The 22,675-nt window shown below is 43.7% G+C and overlaps 1 protein-coding gene across 1 annotated transcript in view; it reads right to left on the bottom strand.

The window, feature by feature from the left end:
* Window positions 1-22,675, bottom strand: part of LOC124776149 (cytochrome P450 6k1-like) — a 55,826-nt gene that overhangs the window by 20,675 nt on the left and 12,476 nt on the right. The window contains exons 3-4 of the mRNA XM_047250986.1: window positions 16,481-16,743; window positions 2,164-2,345 (exon numbers count right to left, since the gene is read on the bottom strand). Coding sequence (XP_047106942.1) covers window positions 2,164-2,345; window positions 16,481-16,743 — 445 coding nt within the window. The remainder of the gene's footprint in view (window positions 1-2,163; window positions 2,346-16,480; window positions 16,744-22,675) is intronic.

The following is a 22,675-nucleotide window of genomic DNA, read 5'->3' as shown; positions in this document are numbered from 1 at the left end:
CGTGGAGCAGAATGGCCCCGCGTGTGAGATTGCCGGGTCGTTTTGATTTGATCGCTTGGTGAAGGGTGGTCAAGGTTGTCCCGTGCTGCAGGAAGTGAATCAGAAGGGAGCCGTCTTGGTCAAAGAAGACACGACGTCCAGCTGTACGTGCGGAACTGGTTAACATCGCAGCCCCGGGAATTGGATGTGACAGTCATTCACCGCCTTGGGTGACAGTGGGACAAGTGTCTCAACAGCCAAGGTGAATACCTCTAACAAACAGGTACTGGTTTCTGCAATTATGCCTCCGGCTCATTTCCTTGTGAACGCGCGTTATAATAATTTACACATTTTACACTGCTGGCTACAGTAAATGCAACACCAAGAGAGACAAGAGGTAGCACAACAAGATTTATTTTGTAGATAACATGTTGACCAAGTATCTAATGATTACGTTTACAGACGTCTGTGACATGTGGTTCCTGCCAGAATCAGTAGCCAGAGTAGCCGCCATTGTTGGAGATCACCGCTGCCACACGTCTCGGCATTGAGTCAAAGAGACGTTGGATGTGTTCCTGGGGTACAGCAGCCCAAGCAGCTTCCACACGTTGCCAAAGATCATCTGGTGTGGCAGCTGGGGATGTAATCTGGGTCACTCGTTGAGCAACCATGGATCACATGTTTTCTATCGGCGAAAGATCCGGACAGCGAGCCGGCCAGGGAAGCAATTCAATCTGGTTATTGACGAAGAACCTTTGGACAATGCGTGCCACGTGTGGTCGCGCATTATCCTGTTGAAATATGGCTGTGGCCGAGCCCTGAAGGTAAGGAAGGACAATTGGCTCCAGCACCTCGTATATGTAGCTCCGGCTATTTAAAGTACCCGCAATGCGTACTAGAGGCGTGCGAGAGTAATATCCAATACTGCCCCATACCATAATACCCGGTGCAAGACCAGTGTGGCGGTGCATAATGCAGCTGTCCAGCATCCTCTCTCCACGGTGTCTCCACACTCGAATCCGACCATCGTGGTGCTGCAGACAGAAGCGTGCCTCGTCAGTAAAGACAACGCCATTCCATTCTGCCGTCCACATCCGTCTGTCATCACACCATTGGCGACGGAGACGTCTGTGGTTCTGCGTCAATGGTAGACGAAGCAATGGACGTCTTGTGGACAGACCACTCTGCTGTAAACCGCGTCGAATGGTACGCGCAGACACTGGATGATGCGTTACAGACGCAATGTGCTGTGCTATGGTTCGGGATGTCACTGAGCGATCCGTCACTGCCATGCGCACAATTTGCCTATCAGCACGTGCAGTGGTGCACCGAGGTGAATGCGATCGACCACGTCGGTCCGTCGTACCCTCCTGCATCCAACATATCCGCATTACAGTTGTTTGGTTTCGTCCAACACGACTAGCGATTTCTCTGTATGATAATCCACAATCTCGGTAAGCCACTATCCTTCCTCTGTCGAACTCGGATACTTGATCAAAAGATGTTCGCTGTTGTCTACGAGGCATAACTGATCGTCTTGTGAAACAACCACAAGGTAAACACACGTGCCGAACGTACACTCGTCGAAATCGCCAAGCCTTAAATGGCGCTATGAGGTGGCGCCACAGGCGCGCGTGATGTGCGTCTGCGCTGAAATTCTAATCAGTTGCATATCTCATCGCTGCAGACTCATGGTGTAAATTTCACTTGATTCGGATGCTTCCTTCAGGGTGTTGCATTTACGGTGGCCAGCAGTGTATTTACGAATTAGATATATTTGGACAGTGATTGAAAGAGATTAATTTCCAATAAATCTATGTTAAAACACTTTCTTTTGGATAAATATCCTACAAGTTATTTACATAAAAGAAAACTGTATTTTATAACCTCCTCCTTTCCTCTAGCCGTTGTGCACAGTATGTGTGTCTGTGACGAAGTATTCCTGAGGGCAGTCAGATCGCATAATAAACTTATTATCTTTGGGGATTTATTCACTTTATATAGAGGATATCTTAGGGCAATTTCAAGGAGTGAATAATATTTGTTAAGCAACATGGATGATTGAACAACATGTTCTAGGAAGACAAGAATAAAGAAAATAATAAAATCCCACTCTTATTATTTCACCAGCTTCGACATAACTGTTTCGGTCATTCAACTTAGACTTATAAGAGATAAACTCACCGATTCGTTCCGTATTTTTTCCTATTTGCGGTTTGTCTCCATCAACGAATCCTTTATTTTTAATTTGTATGAGAAGATTAAAAAAATCGTTCCTGGTCACGTTGTTCTTCTCCCTGTATTCTACATTGTCTGCTATCATTTTCCGAAAAGGGATGCTAGCTTCTTTGAAGCTACCCTTTATCCTGAAAAGCAGAAATGCTTAATATCAATTACGATATTGATCGTTTTGCACAGCAAATAGTTAAAAAAAAATTCAGATGTGTGTGAAATCTTATAGGACTTAACTGCTAAGGTCATCAGTCCCTGAGCTTACACACTACTTAACCTAAATTATCCTAAGGACAAGCACATACACCCATGCCCGAGGGAGGACTCGAACCTCCGCCGGGACCAGCCGCACAGTCCATGACTGCAGCGCCTGAGACCGCTCGGCTAACCCCGCGCGGCAATAGTTTTAACATATAACACATAAAGTAGTGAGGCAACAGTACTATGTTACGAACTAAATTATTTGCTCACTGAACAAAATGACGCCAGAGAAACAAAGTAAAAAAGTTTCCTGCGTCAATGTTCGCTGTCACTCTAATTGCAGAATGCAAAATTTGAACTGTTGCGAATGAAAGCCAAGAGAACAGAGAGAGCATTAAATGTTTGTTGTTGTAAATGGGACCGCAAAGTCGCTACCCTACATTAACCCTAATCTATGAATTCATTAATTTACACACCGTGTATCATAAATATATTCATTGTGGAGAACTTCCTTGGATATGGAACAAACCAAATTAAATATTAACAAGCTTAAGTAGACAGTGCAGGTAACCTCAGTAGATCGGATATTTTCAAAACTACATACAAAGCTACGCTATTGGCTTCTAGCGATAATACACAGAGGTGAAAAAAGTCATGGCGTACGTCCCAATATCGTGTGGACTTGCTATTTCTAGTCGTAGTGCAAAAACTGGACGGTGCGTGGATTCAAGTCGTTGGAAGAAGCTCCCTGCAGAAATACAGACTCTTGCATCATGTACAGCCATCCATAATTTCGAAAGGAATACCGCTCCAGGATTTTATGCCGGAACTGGCATTTTGATTATGTCTCATACATATTCGATGGGCTTCATGTCGGGCGGTATGGGTGGCAAAATCATTCGTTTGAAATATCGACAATGCGTTTCAAACAAATCGTGAACGATTGGGACCGGTTCCATGTTTTGGAACATCCAGCTCAAATGTTCTCCAAGTAGCCGAACACAACCATTTTCAGTCGATCATCGGTTCATTTGGACCGGAGCATCCAGTCCATTCCACGTAAACACAGCCCACACCGTTATGGACCCACCAGTCTCAATGCTGTTTTCCAGATATTGTTGTTTTTCATTATATTACACGTGGCACATATCTTCCATCTGTTGTTCTGCGTTTTGGTGACAAAGCTCTTCAGACAGCGGTATGCTCATATACAGGTGGTGGTAGTATCGGGTGCACAAGGCATAAAACGGCAGTGCCTTGGTGACGCTGTCACTTGTACTGAGGTGATTCAGATGAAAAGTTTTCGACGTGAACCCGGCACGAATTAACAGATTTTGAATGCCGAATGGTGCTAGTTTGTGCTAGACGCATAGGATATCCAATTTAGGAAATCGTTAGGGCATTCAGTATTTCAGGATCCACAGTGTCAATAGTGTGCTGAGAATACAAAAATTTCAGGTATTACTTCTCACCGAAGGTCTTCACTTAATGACTGAGAGCAATGGTGTTTGTCTAGAGTTGTCAGTGCTAATAGACAAGCAACACTACATGAAATAATCGCAGAAACCAACACGGGACGTACGACGAACGAATCGGTTAGGATAGTGCGGCGAAATTTGGCATTAATGGGCTGTGGCATCAGACGACCGACGCTAGTTCGTTTGCTGACTGCACGACGTCGCCTGCAGCGCCTCCCCTGGCCTCGTGACCATAGCGGTTGGACGCTGGACGACTGGGAGACCGTGGCCAGGTCAGGCGGTAAGAGCTGATGGTAGCATTCGAGTGTGACGGAGACCGCACTAACAAGGGGAGGCCGCCAATTGTGAAATTCAGATTCGATTCATACTGCGCATAATAAAAGCTCATGGCCAGAGGTGTAATGTGGCAAAGCACCAAGATGCACTTCTCAGCCGTTGTCGAGAATATCGACAGTTAAAAGAAACCGTTGCGGTGAAATACTCTCTACGATTAATAATTCTCTACAGCGTGGTGGTGCAGCGGTAAGCGCTCGGGTTCGTAATCCGAAGGGCGCCGGATCGAGTCTCGCTCCATGCAACTTTTTTTTTAGTATTTGTTTTTTGTAATTCAAATATATATATATCAGTTGCAACAATTATGCATATAATAAGTTGTTGAAAGTCGTTTGTCGTGGAAAAACTGCCACTTCGAACATCATTATGTTTTCCGCAAACGAAGTTGTATTTCACAAATGTTATTGATTGTCTTCATAATGTTAACCACGTATAGTTAACGGAAGACGTAAAAACGAATACGTATAGCGTAAGTCAAAAGTTCGAATTAGAATAGAGACCCCAAGAACACAAACTTGCTGTGGCAGGTATGAAATATAAACTCCGTTACTCGCTCGTTACACTTGAAGGACAGATGTTGAATGGGCAGAAACGAGCCGCCCCATAACAGCGTAGTTGCCTGCTAACTTCGAAAGAAGGTAGATGCGGTCCCTAGCGCAACTTATAACATCGTCGAAAACATCAGTGCGGACGGGACAGCTTTGGTACACTCTGTTAAACAAACGGAAAAATGGAGGCGGTACAACTGGAGAGCGATTGGCCTTCACCAACATGCATAAGCAATTCATTAATAGTATATATATATATATATATATATATATATATATATATATATACTCCTGGAAATGGAAACAAGAACACATTGACACCGGTGTGTCAGACCCACCATACTTGCTCCGGACACTGCGAGAGGGCTGTACAAGCAATGATCACACGCACGGCACAGCGGACACACCAGGAACCGCGGTGTTGGCCGTCGAATGGCGCTAGCTGCGCAGCATTTGTGCACCGCCGCCGTCAGTGTCAGCCAGTTTGCCGTGGCATACGGAGCTCCATCGCAGTCTTTAACACTGGTAGCATGCCGCGACAGCGTGGACGTGAACCGTATGTGCAGTTGACGGACTTTGAGCGAGGGCGTATAGTGGGCATGCGGGAGGCCGGGTGGACGTACCGCCGAATTGCTCAACACGTGGGGCGTGAGGTCTCCACAGTACATCGATGTTGTCGCCAGTGGTCGGCGGAAGGTGCACGTGCCCGTCGACCTGGGACCGGACCGCAGCGACGCACGGATGCACGCCAAGCCCGTAGGATCCTACGCAGTGCCGTAGGGGACCGCACCGCCACTTCCCAGCAAATTGGGGACACTGTTGCTCCTGGGGTATCGGCGAGGACCATTTGCAACCGTCTCCATGAAGCTGGGCTACGGTCCCGCGCACCGTTAGGCCGTCTTCCGCTCACTCCCCAACATCGTGCAGCCCGCCTCCAGTGGTGTCGCGACAGGCGTGAATGGAGGGACGAATGGAGACGTGTCGTCTTCAGGGATGAGAGTCGCTTCTGCCTTGGTGCCAATGATGGTCGTATGCGTGTTTGGCGCCGTGCAGGTGAGCGCCACAATTAGGACTGCATACGACCGAGGTACACAGGGCCAACACCCGGCATCATGGTGTGGGGAGCGATCTCCTACACTGGCCGTACACCACTGGTGATCGTCGAGGGGACACTGAATAGTGCACGGTACATCCAAACCGTCATCGAACCCATCGTTCTACCATTCCTAGACCGGCAAGGGAACTTGCTGTTCCAACAGGACAATGCACGTCCGCATGTATCCCGTGCCACCCAACGTGCTCTAGAAGGTGTAAGTCAACTACCCTGGCCAGCAAGATCTCCGGATCTGTCCCCCATTGAGCATGTTTGGGACTGGATGAAGCGTCGTCTCACGCGGTCTGCACGTGCAGCACGAACGCTGGTCCAACTAAGGCGCCAGGTGGAAATGGCATGGCAAGCCGTTCCACAGGACTACATCCAGCATCTCTACGATCGTCTCCATGGGAGAATAGCAGCCTGCATTGCTGCGAAAGGTGGATATACACTGTACTAGTGCCGACATTGTGCATGCTCTGTTGCCTGTGTCTATGTGCCTGTGGTTCTGTCAGTGTGATCATGTGATGTATCTGACCCCAGGAATGTGTCAATAAAGTTTCCCCTTCCTGGGACAATGAATTCACGGTGTTCTTATTTCAATTTCCAGGAGTATATATATATATATATATATATATATATATATATATATATATATATATATATATATATATATATATTTGAATTGCAAAAAACTAATAATAAAAAAATATTGCACGGCGCGAGATTCGATCCGGCGACTTTCGGATTAGGAACCCCAGCGCTTACCGCTGCGCTATGACGCTGTAGAAAACCATTAATCGTAGGGAGTATTTCACCGCAACGGTTTCTTTTAACTGTCGATATTCTCGACAACGGCTGAGAAGTGCATCTTGGTGCTTTGCCACATTACACCTCTGGCCATGAGCTGTTATTATGCGCAGTATGAATCGAATCCGAATTTCACAATTGGCGGTCTCCCCTTGTTAGTGCGGTCTCCGTCACACTCGAATGCTACCATCAGCTCTTACCGCCTGACCTGGCCACGGTCTCCCAGTCGTCCAGCGTCCAACCGCTATGGTCACGAGGCCAGGGGAGGCGCTGCAGGCGACGTCGTGCAGTCAGCAAACGAACTAGCGTCGGTCGTCTGATGCCACAGCCCATTAATGCCAAATTTCGCCGCACTGTCCTAACCGATTCGTTCGTCGTACGTCCCGTGTTGGTTTCTGCGATTATTTCATGTAGTGTTGCTTGTCTATTAGCACTGACAACTCTAGACAAACACCATTGCTCTCAGTCATTAAGTGAAGACCTTCGGTGAGAAGTAATACCTGAAATTTTTGTATTCTCAGCACACTATTGACACTGTGGATCCTGAAATACTGAATGCCCTAACGATTTCCTAAATTGGATATCCTATGCGTCTAGCACAAACTAGCACCATTCGGCATTCAAAATCTGTTAATTCGTGCCGGGTTCACGTCGAAAACTTTTCATCTGAATCACCTCAGTACAAGTGACAGCGTCACCAAGGCACTGCCGTTTTATGCCTTGTGCACCCGATACTACCACCACCTGTATATGAGCATACCGCTGTCTGAAGAGCTTTGTCACCAAAACGCAGAACAACAGATGGAAGATATGTGCCACGTGTAATATAATGAAAAACAACAATATCTGGAAAACAGCATTGAGACTGAGACATATCGTACCATTGTGCGTTAAAGGATGAGAGTAAAGCTAGAAGGTGAAGGCTGAAGATACATTTGTCATTTCATAAAGAATTCTGAGCAAATACTACGGGAGAAGGAAAAGATACTGATATTTGAATAACTGACTGAATACAAGAGCACACAGGCACGCAAACACCAGTGTTGTAGAAGCGAAGTAGAATGAGGATATAATTAGAACCCTGTTCAGACAACATATCTGCGCAGATCAAATAATTTCATTATTTATCAGTTCAAAAGCTTATAATTAAATAATATAATAATTACAAAAGAAAAAATTACAAAAGAAAAATTCGGAATATGTATCAAAAACCTATTGAGAAGAAATAATTGTGTCAGAGACAGCAAAGGACTTGGAAGAGCAGTTGAACGGAATGGACAGTGTCTTGAAGGGAGGATATAAAATGAACATCAACAAAAGCAAAACGAGGATAATGAAATGTAGTCAAATTAAGTCGGGTGGTGCTGAGGGAATAACATTAGGATATGAGATACTTATAGTAGTAAAGAAGTTTTGCTATTTGTGGAGCAAAAAAACTTATGATGGTCGAAATAGAGAGGATATAAAATGTAGACTGGCAATGGCAAGGAAAGCGTTTCTGAAGAAGAGAAATTTGTTAACATCGAGTATACATTTAAAGGTCCGGATGTCATTTCTGAAAGTATTTGTATGGAGTGTAGCCATGTATGGAAGTGAAACTTGGACGATAAATAGTTTAGACAAGAAGAGAAAAGAAGCTTTCGAAATGTGATGCTACAGAAGAATGCTGAATATTAGATGGGTAGATCACGTAACTAAAGAGGAGGTATTGAATAGAATTGGGGAGAAGAGGAGTTTGTGGCACAACTTGACAAGAACAACGGATTGGTTGGTAGGACATGTTCTGAGGCATCAAGGGATCACCAATTTAGTGTCGGAGGGCAGCGTGGAGGGTAAAAACCGTAGAGGGAGACCAAGAGATGGATACAATAAGCATATTCAGGAGGATGTAGGTTGCAGTATGTACTGGGAGATGAAGAAGCTTGCACAGGATAGAGTAGCATGGAGAGCTGCATCAAACCAGTCTCAGGACTGAAGACCACAAAAACAACAACAACAATAGTTACGAAATTAGTGATCCCAATAGGCGTAGGCAAAATATGAATAATAATAATGTTAAAAAGTGAAAAATAGCTCGGTCAAATGTTTTGCGAAATGTTTTATCTAAAGGAGGAAACAAAATAGATTAGAGAAATATCTGACGCACTGTGTTAGCTGTACCCGACTTTGACCATCACTCGAAGGCGGTTCCAATGAATCTCTAATCTGTTTTATTTCTTACCTTTACACGAATAATATCACAAAATATTTGGCCGATTTTTTTCAAATTTCCTTTTCATTTTAAAGTTTTGTTCAGGAAGAATGATCATTTAGAGACGTCATCTGTTTTCTCAGCGTCTTCTGTTCTCTGTTTTTGATTCGGAGAAAATCATTTCGATAGTTAAATATCACACGAGTGTGCAGTTTTATGCGCAAAATAGCGAGGCCTTGAAAAGACCAGCGGAAAAATATTTCTACCGGAACCTAAAATGGGTGAGTAAGCTCCTCTTAAAGATCCTGACTGAAAAGTGGGCTACCAGCTGCCTCATTCTATCTCCCTCACCACCTTTCAAAATTTTCCCAAACATCTGGCATGCGAACATGTTCGCGCTCTCTGTGACATGTTACTCACCGCTCACTCTCACAAGCTCTAACAGTTCGGCCATCACAGTGAGTCGCTCACAACCATCCACCCCCGATTGCTCATTCTCATTCACTCATTCGGATCAACTCATTGTCATCATATTTCTGTGTCTTTCTGTCACTGTCTCCTGTCTCACGACCTCAGTCTCCTTCGTTCTGTCCTCCTATTACTGTCTCCTCTAATCACCACTGTCTCCTCTCGCTCTCTGTTGCTGCTACTCTCTCATTCATTTCTTCGCACTACTGCTGTCTGTTCTCACTGCCACAGTCTCTATCGTCACCGTTGTCATTCTCTCTCGCTATCACTGGCTCTCACTCATTTCCTCCTTCTCTTTATTCATCTTCCATTAGCTCTGTCTCCGTCAATCTTTTCCTATCACTGTTCTGTAATTGTCAACAATGTTCCACTGCCACTGTATCCCACTCTCTCCCTCACACTGTCACTGGCTCCTACGTTTTTTCTATACTACAACCACTATATACGCTTGCAGAATTTCTTGCTTTTCCCTCTCTATCCCTCTGCCACTATCTCCTCTCTCAGCATAAAAAACGGTGAATATGTTCGCATGCCAAAATCTTTGGGAAATTTTTAAATGTGCTGAGGGAGATTTAGCCAGCTGGTACCCCACTTTTCAGCCATAGTCATTTAAATACGACCACATATTGCTTCAATAGGAGCATTTTCCCGCTGGTTCCCTTCTTTTACCTCCTACAGCAGGACATGCCACTCATCTGAAAAGAACTTTACGGGCCAGTAAAATACTACGAGATTAATTATTTGAAACTGAAATAACGAAACACTAACTTTGCATCTCGGACCGGATTTTATGTGCAGATAAATTTTGCATGTGCTTCAGTACAACACCACATGGTTCCAAGAACCTTTCTGATAGTACCGGAGACACTTCTCAGTACATTTCTCCGTGTTACACAGGCTGCAGTCTTGTGGGTTCATTATGAGATTGGGGGAGAAAAGACCAGCCCGTAAATATTATGAAATAAATGTCTGAGGTAAAAGACCATGCGGAAGGCTCATACAGCACTGTTCAGGAGGAGGTGGCGAGCACAGAAACTGGAGCTGGGGAACTATGATGATGAATTAGAAATTAGTTGGAAACTACTGGTCACGGATTTCCTAGAGACTGTCATGCCACCACTCACTAGATACTGTGACTGATGTCGTCATCCAAGCTCAGTTCGGCTCCATGCTTTGCTGGGTAAGAATCATTGTCGTTTCTAGAGACTGTAGATCTGTGTTCAAATTTTGGCACCCTGTGTACCCATGTGGATAAAAGAACGGTGTGAGACGGTGTCTGTAACCCGCGAGAAGCATAACGTACCTGAAATGACCGTTGTTACGCCTCAAAATATTCGAAGATTTCGTGCACTTCAACAACGAAGTGCATCGTGACCTGCCAGTCATCATCCCGGAACATTACAAATCTCTCTCAGGTTTTTGCAGGGGATTATGAACGAGAATGTAAAGTTTCATCCCTACATTCTGCGAGTAGCTCGACAGTTACGGCTGCGAGATAAAGCGAGTAGGTGCAATTTTTGTGCATTACTGGACTGAATCGACCAGGATAACATATTTCAGATAAATCCTGTGATGTCTGAAGAGGCAAACTTTCATCTCAACGAGCTTAATGGTTGATGCTTGATGTCGAAATTTTTTGGACACAAATCATGGCCGGCGGGCTCACCTGACCTTTCAAACGCTGAGTTTGTTTTGTGGGATCATCTCAGTCACGAAGTTTCTTTGCGGCGACTCAAAGTGGGCCAGAATGCAGAAAAAGTGGACATAAAAAAAAGTTTCGGAGTTAGGAGCTGAATTTTAAATCCTACTCGGCATTTATTTGTGAGACGCTCGCCTATCTAGCCGGCCTGGAGAAGTACTGCGCCATTCGGATGACATATTTTTGTTCAGCGGAATCAGACCCAAATGTTTTAAACGGAATGTATTCCAGGAGGTAAGTAGTTAATTACCAACTCTTATTTTACTATCTGATCTTTTATTAGCAACTGGTTTTTGTCAGTTGACTTTTACCGGAATGCAATCAAAGAAATTGTAAAACCTCGAGAGAAAAGCAGAGTTAAGGTTTAGAATCCTAAAAATCCCGCCCTTTGTTTCATTCTGTTCTTATGTGTGTACTAGTATCTTCTCGAATCAGTCTTAAAATCCAGCCACCAACCGCACCTCGAGCTTTGAGTCATTTTTTGAGCGACAATTGCAAAATGCCATTATTTACAATGAGAAAATACAATTGAAAATTTTAGTAAAACACCAATAAAACACATATGCACAAGTGATGATAGGATTCTTATTTCTATAACATTGCTACACTACTGACCATTAAAACTGCTACACCAAGAAGAAATGCAAATGATAAAGGGGTATTCATTGGACAAATATATTATACTAGAACTGACATGTGATTACATTTGGGTGCATAGATCCTGAGAAATCAGTACCCAAAACAACCACCTCTAGCCGTAATAACGCCCTTGATACGCCTGGGCATTGAGTCAAACAGAGCTTGGATGGCGTGTATAGGTACAGCTGCCCATGCAGCTTCAACACGACTGAAGAGTAGTGAATGGCATATTGTGACGAGCCAGATGCTCGGCCACCATTGACCAGACGTTTTCAATTGGTGAGACATCTGGTGAATGTGCTGGTCAGGGCAGCAGTGGAACACTTTCTGGATCCAGAAAAGCCCATACAGGACCTGCAACATGCGGTCGTGCATTATCCTGCTGAATTGTAGAGTTTCGCAGGGATCCACAGGTCTTAACACATTTTAAATGTAGCGTCCACTGTTCAAAGTGCCGTCAATGCGAACAAGAGGTGACCGAGACGTGTAACCAATGGCACCCCATACCATCACGCCGGGTGATGCGCCAGTATGGCGATTACGAATACACACTTCCAATATACGTTCACCGCGATGTCGCCAAACACGGATGCGAACATCATGATGCTGTAAACAGAACCTGGGTTCATCAGAAAAAATGACGTTTTTACATTTGTGCACCCAGGTTCGTCGTTGAGTACACCATCGCAGGCGTCCTGTCTGTGATGGAGCGTGTAAGGGGTCCGTAGGCCCTTACTATAAGTTTGCCTTACTATAAGTTTGCACTCGGCACAGGAAGCCTTACTATAAGTTTGCACTCGGCACAGGTCGGTAGGGCAAACAATCGATAGTGTCGTGTTGCGAGAGCGAGTGTAAAGTTGAGTCAGTTCCCAGGTTGCGGGCCGAGCCGTGTGGAGCCCTGTTGCTGTAATGCAAGGCTTTACCGACAAAGGGAGTGGCCATCGCCGCGGTTTAACCCCTTCGTGTTAGAATAATACGGGAAAGTGAAGAAGTACAATTACGAGAGTGATCAGTGATATTTCTGTGCTGATATTTTTGGTTTCGCGTCTACCACGCCGGCATCATTTGGATTGCAGTGTTGGATTGCAGTGTTGGATTACAGTGATTGAATTTGCGTGTGACGATAATGAATAGCGAGGAAGCCTGTGCTGAGATTAGACGTTATTAAATATGTATGACGAAGGCAGTGGCTGTCTCCTTTTTCTTGTGTTTTTGAGACGAATATAGGTCTTGATTAGTGAAGCTGTGTTGGCGTTCTTCTTGTCACCAGACATTTCATTATTACAGCATTGGAGAAGGACAAAATGAAATGTAACAACTCCGTAGCAGTCAAATCCGATTGCCAGCCCCATTAGGTACACGGTCACATTAATTAATTATTATGTGGGCTGCTATTCAGATCCCGATCGAGCGGGATACGTAAATCGGACTTGTTTACAAGCGTCAAGGGTAAACGAAGCTATGGTATCCTAGCTGATAGTCGACGCTGCTGCAAACGTCGTCGAACTGTTCGTGCAGATGGTAGTTGTCTTGCAAAGGTTCCCATCTGTTGACTCAGGGATCGAGACGTGGCTGCACGATCCGTTACAGCCATGCGGATAAGATGCCTGTCGACTGCTAGTGATACGAGGCCGTTGGGATCCACCACGGCGTTCTATATTACCCTCCTGAACCCACCGATTCCATATTCTGCTAACAGTCAATGGGTCTCGACTAACGCGAGCAGCAATATCGCGATACAATAACCCGCAATCGCGATAGGCTACAATCCTTCCTTTATCAAAGTCGGAAACGTGATGGTACGCATTTCTCCTCCTTACACGAGGCATCACAACAACGTTTCACCAGGCAACGCTGGTCAACTGCTGTTTGTGTATGAGAAATCGGTTGGAAACTTTCCTCATGTCAGCACGTTGTAGGTGTCGCCACTGGCGCCAACCTTGTGTGAATGCTCTGAAAAGCTAATCATTTACATATCACAGCACCTTGTTCTTGTCGCTTCAATTACGCGTCTGTAGCACCTTATCTTCGTGGTGTAGCAATTTTAATGGCCAGTAGTGTAATAAGATATTTAAAAAAAAGTAATTACTACAATTTTATCAGTCGGTCAGCAGTCTGAAGATGCGCGGGTATCAACAAACAAGTTAATAAAGTAATATGTATAAGCTTTGCACCAATGTCCTGTGTGAGAAATATACAGGGTGTGTTCCGGAGACTTTTGGAAACAACAGATCAATGTATTTCTTCTGTGCGGAAACCATCTACGAGGAAAGTGAAAATTCTGTCGTCGGAAGCTGTTGCCGTCTTGGTACTTGCTACAGAGGATTACGAGGGATCACATGCTGAGGATGATGAGATGCAGAGGTGTGAAACCGGAACTTCCCTATAGATGGTGCTGGCCGTCAGTGTAGGGCCCGTGAGACCGAGTCTGCAGCACCAACTGTTTCCTGTAACGGCTGACGACGAATGTGAACACACACTAGCCCCATACATGATTATTTGTTTCAGACACGTAAACACGTTCAGTTCTGTGCCTACGAACTACGATTTGGGGACAGCATCGGTTTCCTGTTATTATTTGCAGAAAACGGCTGCAGAATCACATCGAATGCTTGTCGAACCTTTCGGCGAACATGGTCTTGGAAAAACTCAGTGTTTCGACTTGTTCAAAAAATTCCAAAGTGGGGATTTTGACGTGAGGAACGACGAGGGCGAAAAACCACTGAAAAAGTTCGTAGGCAACGAATTGCAGGCCTTATTGGGTGAAGATGATATTCAAACTCTTCAAAAACTCGCGGAACAATTGAATGTAACGCAGAAAGCCGCCTCTCTTCAGTTGAAAGATATGGGAATGGTGCAGTAAGTTTAAAAAATAGGTTCAGCATGAACTGAATGAAAGACAGCAAGCCAGACTTGTGAAATGCTGCTTTCCAGATACAAAAGAAAGTTGTTGGTCCATCTAACAGTGACAGGTGCTGAAAAATGGATATGTTCTGAGAATCCTAAGCGTCGTAAATCATGGGTGAATCCAGGAAAAGTTGTGATATTCAGTGCCAGACCAAAATCACTTTGGAAAAAAGATAACGCTCCGTGTTTGGTGGGATCAGAAGCCGGCCGAAGTGGCCGAGCGGTTATAGGCGCTACAGTCTGGAACCACGTGACTGCTACGATCGCAGGTTCGAATCCTGTCTCGGGCATGGATGTGTGTGATGTCCTTAGGTTAGTTAGGTTTAAGTAGTTCTACGTTCTAGGGGACTGATGACCTCAGAAGTTAAGTCCCATAGTGCTCAGAGCCGTTTGAACTATTTTGGGATCAGAAGGGAGTCGTCATCTATTATGAGATGCTAAAACGTGGTGAAACGGTTAACACTGATCGCTATCAACAGCAAATGAACTACCGGAATATGGGAAAAGGCAGCACAAAGTCGTACTGCTGCATGATTACGCCCCATCACACACAGCAAAACGGGTCAGGGAAACGATTTAGGGGTTCAGCTGGGAAACACAAGGGCATGCGACTTATTCTCCAGACTTTGCTCCGTCCCATTATCGTCTGTTTGCATCACTGGGACACTCTCTCGCTGAACAACGCTTTAATTTGTATGAAAATGTGCGAAAATGGCTCGATGACTGGTTCGCCTCACAAGAAGAACTGTTTTTGGCGTGGCATTCATAGTCTGCCGGAGAGGTGGAAGATATATACAAACAGCAATGGTGATTATTTTCAATAAAATATTGTTTATCAATTTTAAACAGCAGACGAGTAATTATTGCAAACAAATTCCGGTTTTATACATCTACACCTGGTACAAATGTTAGTGGGTAAGAAGATGAAGAGGGAAACACAAATGGGAAGAAGAAGCAAACGAGGAATAACATTAAGAAGACTTATAAAACTTTTCAGTTATTGTTATTAATACACATCTGCAATGAAGACAGTTTTTTAATAAAGTGCACTTTTAAAATTATAAATGTTCACCGGTAACTTTTTTCAATTTATAAATTTTTTCATATTCTTCTCTTCATACGGAAACAAAACATTTTGAATTTTTCAATTTTAATATAAAATCGTTATTAGAAGGGTCAGAAATCCAATTATACCCCTTTTTTGCCATATTGGAGCAGTTCTGAAATTTTGATCTGGTTTTCAGGATTCTGGGCCACTGTGTGAGTCCACAATGCTGAGACAGAGGCAGAGGGACAGAGAGCTTCTCTCAAGACTTGACTGAGAAAGTAATGTGGCGGTAAAAGAACGTCTTCAGCAACGCATCGATAATGATGAAAACCATTTCAGTGATGTACTTTTTAAGAAATAAACTTGTGTTTGGCTCTTGAGAACAGGGAACGTGTGTAGAACAACTATCTATAAATTATATTGATATAAATATATGGTGTACCTTGTAATAACAAAAAGAAGATGTATTGTTTCCCATGGCCCACAAACACACAAAGTAGCTACAGTCACGTTATTTCCCATCCTCCCTTATACTTCCGTATAAATGGCCAGCCGTATTGGTTTAAGACACTCGTATAAACTGGTATTCATGGGACGCATCATTGCTATGCCTCTTCGATTCTTACGTAAGCTAGGCCCTACTGCTATCCACGTCGCCCTGCATCCAGAGAGCACGGTGTTGAGGAAACATTCATTTGACATTATCCTCCCCTTTTATAATAAAAAAAAATTTTTTTTCAGTTTCAAAACAATTATAATTTAAGCAGTTTAATTACTACAGTAAAGCTTTATGATCTATAACTCAACCACTCCCATGACTTTATAGGCATAATTCTATACACGAAAGGACTTGCCTCAGTATGCTGGCCAGCCGTGGAGCCATGAAATTCAGTCTGACGCTGAGACTCGACACGAGACCGGTTGCGAACGCCCTGCTGCTCCAGTCGCGGAACACGGAGCTGGGGTTTCGCTGGGAGTCCGACGAGAGCCCGAAGCCTACCGAGACGATGGCGTCAGTCGTGAAGCGGGACGCCACCTCGCGCACCTCCACAGGGCCTCCGCGACTCGCCATCTCCGTCGCTACTTCAGCCAGCTCTCGGCCGCATTCCTGGATCAGCTGTTGAGCACAGCCCACTTGAAATCTATACTTCACAATAGTCACAAAGTAAAGATTCAGTCTCGTACATCGCTGGTAGAATCAAAACGCACAAATTTTAGATATGACTGAGCGATACAGGTACATGCTCTTAGTACAAATCCTTCATGTTGACAGGAATGATTCCGAGCTATGGATGTGGCAACCTTTGTACCTCAAAGTACAGGTTGGATGTATTAATTAAAGACTTGTTTGTATACCTGTATACAAGGAGAGGTGGGCTACAGAATTGTGTGGCAACTCTCGTCGTAGGAAACCTGGATAGAAGCAAACATTTTTGCATGTCCATCCTTGTGATTGGAGGTCTGGGGGACTCCAGCCATGTTGTTGTTGTGGTCTTCAGTCCTGAGACTGGTTTGATGCAGCTCTCCATGCTACTCTATCCTGTGCAAGCTTCTTCATCTCCCAGTACTTACTGCAGCCTACATCCTTCTGAACCTGCTTAGTGTATTCATCTCTTGGTCTCCCTCTACGATTTTTACCCTCCACGCTGCCCTCCAATACTAAATTGGTGATCCCTCGATGTCTCAGAACATGTCCTACCAACCGATCCCTTCTTCTAGTCAAGTTGTGCCACAAACTTCTCTTCTCCCCAATCCTATTCAATACCTCCTCATTAGTTACGTGATCTACCCACCTTATCTTCAGCATTCTTCTGTAGCACCACATTTAGAAAGCTTCTTTTCTATTCTTGTCTAAACTATTTATCGTCCAAGTTTCACTTCCACACACGGCTACACTCCATACAAATACTTTCAGAAACGACTTCCTGACATTTAAATCTATACTCGATGTTAACAAATTATTCTTCTTCAGAAACGCTTTCCTTACCATTGCCAGTCTACATTTAATATCCTCTCTACTTCGACCATCATCAGTTATTTTCTCCCCAAATAGCAAAACTCCTTTACTATTTCAATTGTCTCATTTCCTAATCTAATTCCCTCTGCATCACTCGACTTAATTCGACTACATTCCATTATCCTTGTTTTGCTTTTGTTGATGTTCATCTTATACTCCCCTTTCAAGACACTGTCTCTTCCGTTCAACTGCTCTTCCAAGTCCCTTGCTGTCTCTGACAGAATTACTATGTCATCGGCGAACCTCAAAGTTTTTATTTCTTCTCCATGGATTTTAATACCTACTCCGAACTTTTCCTTTGTTTCCTTTATTGCTTGCTCAATATACAGATTGAATAGCATCGGGGATAGGCTACAACCCTGTCTCACTCCCTTCCCAACCACTGCTTCCCTTTCATACCCCTCGACTCGTATGACTGCCATTTGCTTTCTGTACAAATTGTAAATAGCCTTTCGCTCCCTGTATTTTACACTGCCACCTTCAGAACTTGAAAGAGAGTATTCCAATCAACATTGTCAAAAGCTTTCTCTAAGTCTATAAATGCTAGAAACGTAGGTTTGCCTTTCCTTAATCTAGCTTCTAAGATAAGTCGTAGGGTCAGTATTGCCTCACGTGTTCCAACACTTCTACGGAATCCAAACTGATCTTCCCCGAAGTCGGCTTCTGTTAGTTTTTCCATTCGTCTGTAAAGAATTCGCGTTAGTATTTTGCAGCTGTGACTTATTAAACTGATAGATCGGTAATTTCCACATCTGTCAACACCTGCTTTCTTTGGGATTGGAATTATTATATTCTTCTTGAAGTCTGAGGGTATTTCGCCTGTCTCATACATCTTGCTCACCAGATGGTATAGTTTTGTTAGGAATGGCTCTCCCAAGGCTGTCACTAGTTCTAATGGAATGTTGTCTACTCTGGGGGCCTTGTTTCGGCTCTGGTCTTTCAGTGCTTTGTCAAACTCTTCACGCAGTGTCATATCTCCCATTTCATCTTCATCTACATCCTCTTCCATTTCCATAATATAGTCCTCAAGTACATCGCCCTTGTATAGACCCCCTATATACCCCTTCCACCTTTCTGATTTCCCTTCTTTGCTTAGAACTGGGTTTTCATCAAAGCTCTTGATATTCATGCACGTGGTTCTCCTTTCTCCAAAGGTCTCTTTAATTTTCCTGTAGGCAGTATCTATCTTACCCCTAGTGAGATAAGCCTCTACATCCTTACATTTGTCCTCTAGCCATCCCTGCTTAGCCATTTTGCACTTACTGTCGATCTCATTTTTGAGACGTTTGTATTCCTTTTTGCCTGCTTCATTTACTGCATTTTTATATTTTCTCCTTTCATCAATTAAATTCAATATTTGTTCTGTTACCCAAGAGTTTCTACTAGCCCTCGTCTTTTTACCTATTTGATCCTCTGCTGTCTTCACTATTGCATCCCTCAAAGCTACCCATTCCTCTTCTACTGTATTTCTTTCCCCCATTCCCGTCAATTGTTCCCTTATGCTCTCCCTGAAACTCTGTACAACCTCTGGTTCTTTCAGTTTATCCAGGTCCCATCTCCTTAAATTCCCACCTTTTTGCAGTTTCTTCAGTTTTACTCTACAGTTCATAACCAATACATTGTGGTCAGAGTCCACATCTGCCCCTGTAAATGTCTTACAATTTAAAACCTGGTTCCTAAATCTCTGTCTTACCATTATATAATCTATCTGATACCTTCTAGTATCTCCAGGATTCTTCCATGTATACAATCTTTTTTCATGACTCTTGAACCAAGTGTTAGCTATGATTAAGTTATGTCCTGCGCAAAATTCTACCAGGCGGCTTCCTCTTTCATTTCTTACCCCCAATCCATATTCACCTACTATGTTTCCTTCTCTCCCTTTTCCTACTCCCGAATTCCAGTCCCCCATGACTGTTAAATTTTCGTCTCTCGTCTCTACCTGAATAATTTCTTTAGCTCATCGTACATTTGATCAATTTGTTCGTCATCTGCGGAGCTAGTTGGCATATAAACTTTTACTACTGTAGTAGGCGTTGGCTTCGTGTCTATCTTGGCCACAATAATGAGTTCACTACGCTGTTTGTAGTAGCTTACCCATACTCCTATTTTTTATTCATTATTAAACCTACTCCTGCATTACCCCTATTTGATTTAGTATTTATAATCCTGTATTCACCTGACCAAAAGTCTTGTTCCTCCTGCCACCGAACTTCATTAATTCCCACCAAATCTAACTGTAACCTATCCATTTCCCTTTTTAAATTTTGTAACCTACCTGCCCGATTAAGGGATCTGACATTACACGCTCCGATCCGTAGAATGTCAGGTTTCTTTCTCCTGATAATGACGTCCTCTTGATTAGTCCCCGCCTGGAGATCCGAATGGGGGACTATTTTACCTCCAGCCATTCAATTTTGTAATAAAGCCGTTCTTATGACATCATTTATTGTATGGCTACCAGATTCGGTGCTTCAGTGCACCGTCTGCATGCATTAGTTGATGCTGAGGGGGTTAACGCCATTCATATACACGATGCATCAGTGGTTAGCATAGCTGGTTTTCACCGATCACCTGTAACTGCTATGTTATCTCCCCAAACTTCAACTATAACTGGTTTTTGCAGACTACCTGTAACTGCGATGTTGTGTCTCCAAATAGGAACTACAGTTGATAGTGGATGGTTGGAGACACAAAATCGCGGCTACAGTTAGTCTGCAAAAACCAGTTATAGATGTTGTCCACTAATACAGCGTGTACATAGATGGTGTTAACCCCTTCAGCATCAACTAAGGCCTGTAGGTGTTGGAACATCACAATGATGGCTGTAGGTGTTTCACTTTATTCCAAAAGCCTAAATGGTTAGGGAACAAGAAACACAGCAAATGGAAGATTTACTTAGCTTCTGTTTCTCCAAACAAACGTAGACTCATTACAAATATACAGCAAGGAGTCCAGCTATCACAGTATCAACAAGGATGAAGCTCATTGTACTGCGCATGAACTACAGTGTTACTGCACTGGGCGCCAATTGTGAGTGGGTTGAGTGGCTACCGACGGCCATCCTATACTGTGGCAGCAGAGCGCGCTCAGAGTACAGAGCTGCTGGGGGTGTATCACAGTGGGAACGGCCCAGTGGATCTGCTACATCCTGCATGACAGCTATCGGCGTCTCACATAGACTTGCAATTCCATTGTTGTGATGCCCATGGTATGGTATCGATATGTCATGCCACACTATGACAGGCTCACAAAGGCCAGATAGAAAGCTTTTTCTCATTTTTGTTCATATAACTGAAATTTGTAGATGATTATGTAAATCAAATTTTGTAACAATAGCTGAAATGAGAATATGGTGTGTAATTTTTACACAGTGTCTAATGAAAAAGCATAGCATCCAGGTGGGGAGGAGTAAACGAAATTAAACTTTGTGGGGTTGGTACTTGGCAGAATGTGCTTATCAGTATGACATTGCACCCATTCAGGCTTGGTTGCATGCACTAATTCGGTTGGGACGGGGTGTTATAAAGCCATTGTATCGTCTCTTAAGATAAACTGGCCCACATCTTTTGTCACTGATTCTTGATATCCAGGAGTAACACCACTGCACTTTTCCAAGACCTCTCCTACATCGCTACTACACTCACTGAAGACGGCAATCTGGGGCAGTGTACACCATTCACTCAACACAGAGCCAGACCATTCATCAGTCATGTTTCCCAATCGCAGAATCATTCCAAACTCAACCCTTTGCATTGTGGTGTTGCCAACAACCTATGCTGAGATGGTCGTTCGCTCGTCTGGCTGCTGCTAGCCAATGGCCAAAGTAATGTTATGATCCAGAATGTTACAGGGAGCATGTTATTTGTTCTCAGATGTCACGCTCGCATGTGTATGTGTTGAAGCTATGCTTGGTGCACAATACAGCGATCCATCAATTTTGTAGGCAGATGTAGTCGATTGGAACATCATCATGAGTACACCTGCCCTTGCGTTCTCATGCAGTCCAACAATGGGCCACTGTCACATCGGATTTCCCCACAAATATAGATACTATACTGTTCGAGCATTGTGGACACCCACGATGAGGCCACTTTAAAAACCTACAAGGTGCTGACAACGCTGCCACATATGAGTACTCGACATCCCCTTGTCCTCCACAGTGATTACTCAACATCTGAAGGTGTCCCGGCCCCTTTATATCCTACCTACTTATATACCCTACGCTAAACATCAACAACAGTGATACAGTCAGGTGAGTGTTCTACCTGTCACCGAGAATAATTGCCGCTCTAATCATTGTATAGCAACCGATAGTGTGTACATCTACGAAGTTATATTGCCATGTGACCATGTCTTGTGTGTGTCTCAATTCACATCAAACACAGTGAAATTGATACTTCCTGTCTGGCCATGATGTACTAAAGAAGCAATCTTTTTCCGTATCTACCAATGTTGTTCATCCACTACGAGAATTAAATCTTTACTTCGGCTGTGATAAGCTTTGGTGGCATTTCAATGGAAATGAAAAGAATGGTGTAAGGCAGGCCATTGTATACTGACAGAAAAAATTCGCAAAACCAAAATATTTATGTAGAGTAATGAAATTTTCTGAATATATTTGTCTAGGTAACATATTTAACCGATTAACATTGCAAGATCGTGGTTTAATGTAAGTGTGAGATAAGTCATTAAAAATGAGAAATGTTGGTACATTAATAACCGATGTAAACTGCATGAATGTTGAAGGCAAGTATTCAAATACCAATGCTTTGTGATGAACATGTTCTAGATGTCAGTTATGGAATAGAGTTCCATGACTGTTCCACTTGGTTGGACAATACAAATACTGTTAATGCTGGTTGTGGATAAAGCTGGAGTTGTCCAATATGTTGCATATGTGCTTGAATGGTGTCAGGTCCAGTGATCGAGCACGCCAAGACAATGGGTCAACACTCTGTAGAGTATGTTGGGTTACAACTGCTGTTTGTGGGCGAGCATTATTCTGTTGGGAAACACCCTTGGGAATACT

This window comes from Schistocerca piceifrons, chromosome 2 (genome assembly GCF_021461385.2).
Source record: "Schistocerca piceifrons isolate TAMUIC-IGC-003096 chromosome 2, iqSchPice1.1, whole genome shotgun sequence".
In the NCBI taxonomy this organism is placed as follows: Eukaryota; Metazoa; Arthropoda; class Insecta; order Orthoptera; family Acrididae; genus Schistocerca; species Schistocerca piceifrons.
This window is presented reverse-complemented; position numbering and strand designations above follow the sequence as displayed.